General features: G+C 36.5%; 1 protein-coding gene across 1 annotated transcript; it reads left to right on the top strand.

Annotated features, from left to right (window-relative positions):
• The first annotated feature begins 9,453 nt into the window (after window positions 1-9,453).
• LOC129744970 (glutactin-like) lies at window positions 9,454-11,440 on the top strand. The gene is made up of 5 exons (XM_055737794.1): window positions 9,454-9,665; window positions 9,734-9,859; window positions 9,943-10,833; window positions 10,896-11,205; window positions 11,272-11,440. The coding sequence occupies exons 1-5, from the start codon at window positions 9,480-9,482 to the stop codon at window positions 11,370-11,372; spliced, it is 1,614 nt and encodes a 537-aa protein (XP_055593769.1). The 5' UTR covers window positions 9,454-9,479; the 3' UTR covers window positions 11,373-11,440.
• Window positions 11,441-11,580: the final 140 nt, after the last annotated feature.

Genomic DNA, 11,580 nt, shown 5'->3' with positions numbered 1-11,580 from the left:
CAAGCAAATCTGCTCTGAACTCATTCATTACCCATTAATTCTGCTGGTGGCTCCAGAGAGTGCGTGAAGGTTATTGTTAAGAGTCGGTCTAGGTTGATACTAGCGCAACGAATTATCGGATATGAAAAAAGGAAGGTTCAGCGCATGCACTTCTTGTAACCTATAAGCACTGATCACACTGACATGACACTTAGAACAAAAATTCAACCATTTTCTGTCTAAATTATTTTGTCAGATTTTGTAGGTTCGACGGCAGGTGGCGAACCTGAAAATGTGACAAAAAATGCTCTGTAGGAAAAATGTACCTGTTTAGCCCGATTTTATCGTAGAAATTGCTTGTTTTTTTTTTTTATGGGTGGCATTTCCTAACTGGGATAGCATTTCTTCAAATCGATCGATGCGCACTCTTGAATCGATATTGCGTACTGTTGGAAAAATTATCCAGAAAACGAAAACGAGTGTCCAGTCAGTATGGTCAGTGCTATAAGCAAACATATTATAATCAACACTGGTAACTCTAAGCATGCTGCATATATTCCAGCAAGGACATTAACATCAGCACTACCTCCTGGAGAAAGTTCTTACTAGAAGGAAATTTCAAGCATTGAGGAACTGAGGCAACTCTGAATATTCTTTTCACCAAACGAAGGTTCGCGTCTTAACTACAAAAGTTTGTGTTTAAACTTGCATTTCTATGACCACGCAGAAAATTTTGTTAATGTTTTATTAACGTAGGATTCTCAGCCTACTTCAACTTTTCTCCGTATAGCACAGTATATGTTGCTATGGTTCTAAATTTGTGTTGTTTTCTAGCTTAGCTTAGCTTAGCTTGATTGACTACTCACATCCACCTGTACTATGAAACCCGAAATGCATGAACATCAATTTCTACAACCATTAGGTTTTTAGTCATGGAACGGTTCCTTGATGCAAACAAAAAATATTAAAATAATTTTAATTAGGTACATTTCGAACTCCATCGTCGCAAGCGTGGCTCAGTAGAATGAATTCCACATCGCCAGTGGTTGCTACTCCGTGATTGACCGAGGCCATCAATTATGTTCAAAGGCCAAAAGAGTGGTGCTTGGGATTAGCAGTCCATTCTCAATGTACAGAACTGATGCTCTCTCTTTCGTTATCAATAACGGCGCCGGCCACGTCCTAGTAGTCAATAGATAGGTTGGGAATGAGAGAAAGAGATGAAAGAACAATGTTGTGCTTTAGGACCGAGGTTACCTCTGCATCCTAGCAAAAAAAAAAAAATTGGTTGGAGATGTGGGTTGAAGGATTTGACCAGGAGACACTTTTGACTAGTGTGATCTTACATGCATAAACGTATAGTGTTTTCCTACATACATACTGTTTAATGAAATTCCTTTAAGGTTCTGCTTTTTATATGAGAAAAATGATGTCCTACTCCAGTTCCTATTGATTTTCCTCCATTTTTTCTCTAGATCAGTTTTCTATATATTTTTCCGAAACAATAATGTTTACAATAGGTTAAAAAGGGTGTTGATTTAAAAATTTTGGTAAATTTAGAAACGAAGCAAGGGAATTTGATCTGAACGAGGAATTTTTTTCTTCTCGTTTTGTTATATGCATTCTGTTTTTGACCTAATATTAGAAACAATACAAAGAAGTTACAATTATTTTACACATATTAATTTTAAGAGTGTTCGTTCCGTTTCTTGGTATGCGCGTTTTATTAATGTTTTTTTTTTTTAAATTTATTACAATAACAACAAAATCACAAAGATTTTTTTCACAAACCAATTATAATTCTTTAGATTTCAGCTCAAAACAGTAAAAAGATAAAATGGAGGTACAATTTGATGGGTTGCACTTTTTTGTTTGAATAGTCTGGAAAATCAGCAACAGCCGAAAAAGTTTAGCAAAACGAAACGCGCGCCTATCTACAATGGTTGGTTCTCTATAATTTTTAAATTGAACATTTTACTGGAGCTAAAATTTAATTAACTTTGTATGTTGTAAACTTTTTTCGGTCAAATACTAATCCTGTTATAATGCATGAAATGAGTTCATAATTATTTGAATGCCTTGTTATTAAACTCTTTGAATCAATGAATGAAATATCAAGAAAACTTTAATTTTAACAAACTTTTGAAACTGGACTGGTTTTTTAATATGCAAAATTTAAAAAAAATTGGAAACACACAGAATTAAATCAATTTTGGCAACCCTGCAATTAAGATGTTACGATTCCCAAGTATCAAACCTAATACGAACTTTCGAGCAGTTCAAAGCTTCACAGATTACCGAAAAATGAAATGAACAAATTATACCTGTATATATGCGTCAAAGGGAATTTTGATTATTACAAAGATATAATCCAATCTATTTAAATAAAATTAAACAGTGAAAAAGTTTTACTTATCTTGCCATTTTTTTTTAGGATATTTATGAAGACAAGCCCGGTCTTCCGAAGATTTCATGATGAGAGATGCTATCGTTACTTTACCGCTGGATTGATGTAGAATTTTCAAAACACTAAACACTGTAAACGTCATCACACAACGCAACCAGACGATGCCAAAAAACCCTTTCCCCGGACACGAACCCCATTCAAAAGCACCATCTCAAAAGCACAAGTTTCGCTGATTAGTACCACAGTTCATACATCTTTTAAATTCTCTTTCCTTCAAAATTATAGACACTATAATCACTGACCACACTGACAGGACACTCGGTTTCGATTTTTGGTTGCTCGAAAAATTAACGAGCAATGTCGATACCAGAGGCGCTTCGATCGATGTTGTAGCCCGGCTGGAAAATTAAACCAGACATTTGATAAATATCGATCAGTTCAGACTACTCGAACGGACTGAACAGGTTGGAGTCCATGCTATTGAGTCAAATTTTTATGCTCGAATTGCTGCCGCGCAATGTCGACGGTAGGACGCTTTTAGACGAAATTTGAACGAAATTTTGTTCTAAGTGTCATGTCAGTGTGATCAGAGCTATAATTTCATATAGTCTGGCAAAGAGAATGACGGGAGCCAATCGAACTGTCATTCGCGGGAGCCTATCGAGCAAACTTTCTAAATATTGGAATATCATGGTTGAAGTATTGTAATTCACTAAACTTTTTTGGCTTTTTAGTGACATTAACAAAAGTTTTTAGCAGAATTTTCACTACTTTTTCACCTATACATCATAATATATTTTTCAAAAGGGATTTCGCGTTCAACTGACAAACATTTAAGAATCTGAGAAACTATTTTTTATTTTGCAACTGGAGAGAGCTATGAAGAGCTTGAACATTTTCATAGAATGCTCGATTGGCTCCGCGCGAATGACAGTTCGATTGGCTATCGTCATTCTCTTTGCCAGACTATTGGCGTATTTTTTTTTTGATTCCGGATTTGGCTCTGAAAATGTCAGAATAAAAAAATGATATTCGGGTTTCGAGCTATTCCATACGTAGGTGTGCGTGAGAACGAGCGCAATGTTTACATGCAGCTGTCATTTTGTTCTCCCTTCTGGATTTCTTCATTCGGTTCTTCACATCCGGATTGCCTTTTTCCGTGTCCGGATTGCACTGGACAGCAGATAGTACGATTTTGCTTGGCTGAGAGGTTCAAAATCGCGGCAATAATCATTTTCCCGTTCATTATTTCAACTGTTTTGCTTTCAGCAAAAAACAGCTGTTTAATGTTTTGACAACAACGTTGAGAGTATTGGTGAACTTCTCGCAAAACTGACATTCTTCTCAGGGCGACTCCGTCCCTTTTTCGAGCGAACCTAGGTTGCCTCTCGAGCAATAAATGAGCACGATGACAGCAGTTAGAGCGAACCTAGGTTGCCTCTAGTTTGCCTCCAGGTGAAAAAAAATACGGTAGAGTAAAGTGGGGCAAGAGTACGCACTTAGTTGTGTACTTATTGTATCTCTTCAAAGAACGAAGTATCGATTATAGTAATTAAACCAAATTAAAGTAAGGCTCTTAACCTTGATTGTATGACGCAAAAAGTTTTGATTATGTTTGTAAACATTGATAAAAAATCATATTTTTCAAAAATTACCAAAGCGTACTCTTACCCCACCAGTGGGGCAAGAGTACGCATGAGGTGGGGCAAGAGTACGCATATATTAAGCTCATTGTATTCCATTCTGGTCCGGTGTAAGTGAGGTCTTGAATCATTATAATCGTTTATTAAACAAAACAAAACCTTTATTTCATAAACAATAGTTAAAATAAAACAGTGATTTTATGGATAACGCTGTTCGCTTCAGCAAAGGCAAAGGCAAAGTGACGCAAATCACTGAAAGTCAGACCGTAAAAAGCACTGTGCAGCGCTCTGCAGTGATTTACGAGATCCTCTGACTGCTGAGGGGTAAAAACTGAAGTGAATTGTCCATGGCCGAATCCCTGGTCGAGAAAAATGATTGTTATTCACAATTCAATACAAAAATATCTTCTGTTGATTACCTTCTTAAGGCGTTTACGCAAGGTTGATTCCGAAGTCCCGAGGCTTTCAGCAATCCGGCCCTTCGATTCTCCGTCCTTCAACCGCTGCCTGGCGTTTTCCAGCATCTCCGGAGAGCAAATCTTGCGGCTGGTTTTCCCTTTGTACGTCCTGATTATTGAAAACATGATTATTTTTTGGGTTAGCTTTCCAAATGCTATCAAAAAGACGAAGGAAACCAACGCGTACTCTTGCCCCACCAAACGTGCGTACTCTTGCCCCCTACGACCATTTGTGAAAAAAGCTAAAAGTGCTAAATATTCCGATCATATCCTGGAATGAGTGTTCCACAGATTTAATCTATATTAATTATGTGTCCTTTGTCACGTATGCAGATTTGATTAGCGAATTTCCACGAAGCGTAATAATGTTTCCAAATACGCATAAAATTACATAAAAATTTGAAAAATTAAAACTTATCTCATTTCTCCGACGTGCGCGAACCAAACCACATACAAAAACACATATGATCAGCCGACTCGATGACCTGTCAAACCGGTACAGTGTTGCTAGTTTCAGTGTTGTCGTTTACTGTAAAAGCCTAGTGCGTACTCTTTCCGCCTGCGTACTCTTGCCCCACTTTACTCTATATGTGAAATTATAGTGTCTATATTCAAAATGCTCGAAAAGTTCTCCCTGAGCTTTTGCTTTTTTCACTGGAAAAGCCACAGTTTATGCCTTTTTGACACAGAAAATAACCGAACGATGCAACTTTATTTGCAATTTCACAAAATTAGCCGGCAAACTTGAACGAACGATTATGATCATCCAACGGCGCACCAGCTTAGGCACCGATTGATCATGATATATGAATTTTGGCACAAAATCGACCGACGAAATGTTAAAAAAAATGAACCCCGTAACGCTCCGAACAATCACGATTTCCCGCAGTGTTGCCACTCCGGTTCTAAATTTGTGTTGTTTTCTGTCGAATAAATAAAAGGTACCGATCGACGGGATATGCTAAAATATCTTCAATTTAAGATTCTATATGTTTTTTGAATATTAAATTTGGAACAATCGTTGATGGAAATTTCACTTTTTCGACAATTCTGAATATTTCATAAAAGAAATCATAAAAATGCAACTATTTTAAAAAGTAAATTGTATGAAACGATTGATCTTAAAATCTACACTGCAATCTGACTTAAGATTAATTGATTATCACAAAACACAACTCAATTGCTCTGGACCACGTTAGGTAAACTGAAATCAGCATTTCTCTGAAAATGAATATGCTAGTAAAGAAAAAAAACTTCATGTAGACTTTGCTTACCTTTCAATTTCAGGTAGGTACATCTATTTTTTGAAAACTTCAAACATGTTGAACCAATAAATCAAAATCATATTAAAAAAAATTATAAACGTAGTCAACTAACTTACCATTAAAGATATTATAAAAAAATGGTATACTTGCGTTATGGTATAATTGTCAGATAGGGACACAAAGTTTTGGTGATAATGAGCTTAACAGTTTTTGCAAGAAGCTTTCGAAGAGGTCTTCTCTTTAGCATTAATTCATGTTCGTAAGAACTTTCCTCACATGGAGGCGCGTTTCATGTGTCATTCAAGTTTTTGGGGAGTGAGGAATATTCCTACTGTTATAATATTTGCTATAGCCCAATCGACAGATCAAAGCATGCAAAAGTGCTTTGGACCCATTCATTCACCATATTTAGACTAGACTGGTCCATATTTTATGGGATGATTTTTCTAACATTTTTTTAAACGCGGCACTCCCCCTCCACCCCCTGCTGGGTGCCTTTAGGTGAAAAAATGACTTTGGTTGGTGGATTTAGCTACATGAATGACCAAGTTGGTTAAAATCCTCTATAAAAAAAAAAATAGAATAGAATAGAAATTGACTGGATTTGGTTATTTTTGAGCCACTGAAACACGTTTATACGGGGATGTCACCTGAGCTGTCCAACTCTTCCCAGTATCGTTCATGCTGGTTAGAGGACCAAGTTTGAATTTGGTTTCTGAACCAACATGGTGATATTGGGACAGCCGGCTCTGGTCCGTAAAATTCCTTTTCCGACCCAGCTCTAGCAAGTTCGTCGGCGCATTCGTTTCCAAAAATTCCCTTATGTCCGGGTACCCATAGAAGGTTTAATCCATTGCCTTCAGCAAGTTCTTCGATTGCTTTCCGGCATGCGATTACCAGTTTTGATCTAGAACTGGAAGCACTGAGTGATTTGATAGCGGCTTGGCTATCTGAACAGAAATAAATTGTTCTGAACATAATCTTCTTTTGAAGTGCAATTTGCACTCCATACATAATAGCATATAGCTCAGCCTGAAAGACTGTACAATATTTTCCTAGAGGTTGAGAATATTCTATGTTCAACTCGTGACAGTAAATTCCTGCACCTGCACGGCCGTTTGATAATGAACCGTCAGTATAGAATACAATATGAGAGGACATTTGGTCCTATACGAAACCTGATAACCATTCTTGAGGAGAAGGAAATTTGACTTTGAACCCCATGTAGGGAAAACTACTCGAGAGTGTTAAATCGTTTGGCGCTAGATTAAACTTGTTTAATCTAACTAATTCAGGCCACACATTTGTATGACTCGATGATCTTTCGATATTTCCTGACAGCCAGAGACCAACTGCCTGTAGACGAAAAGCACATGAGAAGGCTTCCTGTTTTAGGAACAAGTGTAGAGGTTTGATAGAAAACAGAGCCTCTAGTGCTGCAGTAGGAGTTGTAGTGAACGATCCGGACATCCCTAAGAGACACATTCTTTGAAGGTGATTTAGTTTAGTCCGAACTGTTGCAACTTCTTCTTTCTGCCACCACACTAGACACCCATAGGCCAGAATTGGGCTTACTATTGTGGAATAAATCCAGTGAATATGTTTAGGTTTGAGTCCCCAGTTTTTTCCGATTGCACGTCGGCATTGTCCGAAGGCCATGCATGCTTTTTTGATTCTGAATTCGATGTGATCAGACCAGTTTAATTTGGAGTCAAGAATGACACCCAAATATTTAACTTGATTAGACACGGTGATTTCGGAACCATAAAACAGCAGAGGGCGCACCCCGCGGGTGATGCGTTTTTTAGAGGATTAACTGACAGTTCTACATGAGAACACCATCGTCCAACAGAGCGCAGAGCTTGTTGCATCATTGATGTCCAACTCCAGCCATTGAAACACTTCCGAAAAGAAGTCTTATTAAATGATCAGATTAACCCTTCGTGTGTCGATTTTTTTCGACTTTCTTTAATTTTAATTATCGTAGACAATGACCAAAATACATTTGACGTAACAATGTGAAAAAAATCAGACTTACCGGAGATATCGATAAACGATGCGCTCACCTGAAAAAAAACGAGAAAGATATGTGTCGATTAAAATTAAAACACAACTGGTCAACTTGCTTCAAGGTTAAAGGGTAAACTCAATCTGTCAAATGTTTGGCATTTATGATTTTTTTATCATTTTCGTATTTTTCGTAAATTTTGCAATTTTTTTATTTTATTTTTGTCGTTTTAAGGATGTTTGTCATTATTATCAATTATTGGTGGTTTATTTTAATTATTTTTGACCATATTTATGTTTTTTTTTACATTTATTTAATTTTAAGTCCCTGAAGTCATTTTTGTCATTTTCGTCAGTTTTTGTTATTTATTGGTTTTTATTTTATAAAGGTTATTTTTGCCAATTTTGCAATTTTGATCGTTTTCGTCATTTTTGTATGTTTTTATTTTTTTTTTTATTTTTATAGTTTTTTTCATTATTGCAGTTTTTATCGTTTTCGTTATCTTTTCTATTTTGCCATTTTTGTATTTAATATGATTTTTGTTATTTTTTCTTAGGTTTATAATTTTTGTCGTTTTTGTCAATTTTGTCATTTAACCTGTGATTTTTGTGATTTGTATCATATTTGAAACTTCTGAAAATATTGTAATTTTAGTTATCTTTGTAGCATATTTGATTTTTTCAATTTTGTCGTTTTAACTATTTTTGGTATAATCGTAACTTTTGGCATTGTAATTTTTGTCATCCTTGTCATTCTGGACATTTTTTTTAAATTTTTGTCATTTTGTCATTTTTGCGAATTTATTCGTTATCATATACCTACATATATGTCATTTTGGTAAGTGCTGTATTTTTTATCGTATTGGATATTTGCCATAAAGCTTCATTCCTAAAAACCCACATAATAAAATGTTTTCATAATGTTAGTTCACTATATGGTTGGAACTTGGAACTAATAAATTTTGTATTTAAATAAATGAAATACTGTTTTTGTTAAACATTTCTCAACGATATTTTTTTAAAACCTTCGAATGTCCCCAAATATGACTCTTCATCGATCTATTTAATCGTTTGATCGCAAATAGGCGACAGTCTTAAATAACCTTTCGACAAAATATCAACAATCCCTTTCAAGGTAAATTCTAATAGTTACAAAGAACTGTTGTGATTTACTGGATTGTATAATTAATAAACAGTAGGGTAAATGAAACGTTCTCAACTGGCTAATTTTAACAAGAAAAACAATCTTAAATTATCGAAACTGTAATAAAAGTACTCATCGTTTTTTTTAACACTTATTTTGAAAAAAAATGTGCTCGAATTCGACCTTCATTTAATTCGATATTAAAGCAACAATTTCGATTTGTTTCGTCCCAGATTCTAACTGCAATCAATGTAATTGAACTCTTGAAACATTGAATGGACGAGATTTTATGCATTAAACATCTGGTTGAAAATAATGTACTCAAAAACATGGAAGAGAATATTGATTCCATTATTTGGAGGGTTTCGGGCAGCTAGTTCTCATGAATTGATCCTTAAATTGTACGCCGCTGCTTCAGAGTCGAAATCAAGGAGACTGGTATCGAAATGCAATAAGCTTGAAGCGCTTACCTTACAATGGTTATCAATAAAGATGATCAACTACTGCTAAAGGGACTTAATCTTAATCTAACGCTAGTTTAAACTAATCACTGGAGCCGTACGCACAAGAAAAAAAATGTGGCCTCTTATTTTTATTGCAATATCGATCGCATTGGCCCAGGATACTGGTCCGATTGTTGACATACCAAGCTTGGGGAAGGTTCGGGGTTCCATCGGTCAAACAACCTGGACCGGTCAGACAATCAACCAATATCGATCCATCCCGTATGCAGAAGCACCTATAGGAAAACTAAGATTTCAGGTAAGTAAACGACCAACTTCAACTCAGACCTACGGATTGATAAAATTCCTTTTTTATCACTTGTGTAGGCACCAGTAGCTAAGAAAGGATGGAATAGCACTTTAGATGGATCTGAGCATGGCTCTCAATGTCCACAACTATCAGATTCGGATCCGAACGAAGACTGTTTGACATTATCAGTGTATACAAAAGATGTAAGTCGATTCTGTATTTTTAATTTTTAAATGCTGAGTTCAACGTTTAGACTCTAGAATACTATTATCAAATATTATTTTAGATCAACGAGTCGCGGCCTGTAATGTTCTACATTCATGGTGGATGGTTTATCTTTGGCGCAGCGAGTAGCTATCAATCAAACAACCTACTGGAGTCTGACATAGTTCTTGTCGTCATCCAATATCGGCTAGGACCCCTGGGATTCCTCTCGATGGAGAATGAGCAAATTCCTGGAAACGTAGCGATTCTGGATATGATATTGGCTCTCGAATGGGTTCAAACTAACATCGGATATTTCGGAGGAAACAACTCTCAAGTGACCATTTTCGGAGAGTCAGCCGGCTCAGTTGGTGTTTCAGCATTGCTTCTGACTCCTCTGCTTCAAAACCGTCCAGTGGCGCTATTCCATCGGGCGATTCTTCAGTCAGGTTCCGTTTTCTCCCCGTGGGCAATGTCACGAAATCCCGTTGAAGGCACCCATGAGATTGCTCTACGTGTAGGCTGTGCAGAAAACAATATCGAATCCTGTCTTAAAGAGACACCTGTAAAAGCATTACTGAAAGCTTTCGTAGGTCATCGCAAAGACAATATAATCGATAAAGGATATCCTTATGTCACGGGTTCGACGATTGTTGCTGGAGATTTTCTAGGTGTATTTCCATTGCATCCTCGAAATTACTTGCGAAATTTATCGTCAGATGTGGCTATCATGGCGGGATCTACTTCACAGGACGGTCTTTTTCTATTAGAAGATATTGACCAGCTACAGCCCAAGCTGATAAATTCCATCAACAACACCTACGAGATTCTACAGTTCATACAACTATTACACGAAAAATTTGGTCTTGCGGAACTCGACGGAACACTGGAAGCTTATGAATTAGCTTATAACTTTGTCAACGCTACAACAGATCAAGTTTCTCTGAGAGAAGCTATCTTAGGATTCATTGATGTAATAAAACTCATGTTCAGAATTCTATTCCATACAAACTATAAACACCTTCTACGTTTTAGATCTGCGGCAATCATGGAATCAAAGCTCCAACGCTGAACATATTGCTGGCAGCATCGCGAATAAATCCTAACAACTCATACCTGTACAGTTTCGACTTTGGAAATCGAGGCATCTCGAGGATTACCCACTTGCCGATCAGTTTGGACGAACCAGTTCGTCATGCGCAGGATCTGTTCTATCTATTTCCGATGATACCGTTGGATGGAACTGACATAAAAATTGCGAAAACTATGACGGAACTGTGGACTTCGTTCGCCTGTCACGGATTACCAAAGGCTAAGGAAGTGCAACACTGGCCACCCGCTAGTAGTAAGATAAAGATAACGAAAGAAGAGATTTGAATGTTTTGTTTTACAATTGTCTAATTAATTTCAGAACTCTATGGACCGTATCTGAAGATCAACGACCCTAGCACAATAGGCGAAAATTATTTTACCGAGTTTTCGGCAACCTTAAACAAATTTGGTACAATATGATGAAAAAAAAAATTAAAAATAATTATATAATATTCACCGCATACTTTTTAATAAAGATTTGAAACCAGCTTTAGATGATTATATCTTTCGAAAATTTAAAGTCATTCTCAAAAGGCAAGTCGTGGAAAAAATTCTGCCCTTAAATCGACTTTCTGGGACTTGAATTGATGTTGGTCGATTTTTGTCGTTTATTTCACTATGATAATGT

This window comes from Uranotaenia lowii, chromosome 2 (genome assembly GCF_029784155.1).
Source record: "Uranotaenia lowii strain MFRU-FL chromosome 2, ASM2978415v1, whole genome shotgun sequence".
Lineage (NCBI taxonomy): Eukaryota > Metazoa > Arthropoda > Insecta > Diptera > Culicidae > Uranotaenia > Uranotaenia lowii.
The sequence above is the reverse complement of the archived record's forward strand: the minus strand, read 5'-3'. Positions and strand labels throughout refer to the sequence as shown.

What these genes read in the sequence shown, in the direction of transcription:
- LOC129744970 (XM_055737794.1), top strand. Translation starts at nt 9,480, where the DNA reads ATGTGGCCTCTTATTTTTATTGCAATATCGATCGCATTGGCCCAGGAT. An exon ending in TAGGAAAACTAAGATTTCAG is followed by an intron (nt 9,666 to 9,733) that starts GTAAGTAAACGA and finishes TCACTTGTGTAG; the next exon opens with GCACCAGTAGCTAAGAAAGG. An exon ending in ACACTGGCCACCCGCTAGTA is followed by an intron (nt 11,206 to 11,271) that starts GTAAGATAAAGA and finishes AATTAATTTCAG; the next exon opens with AACTCTATGGACCGTATCTG.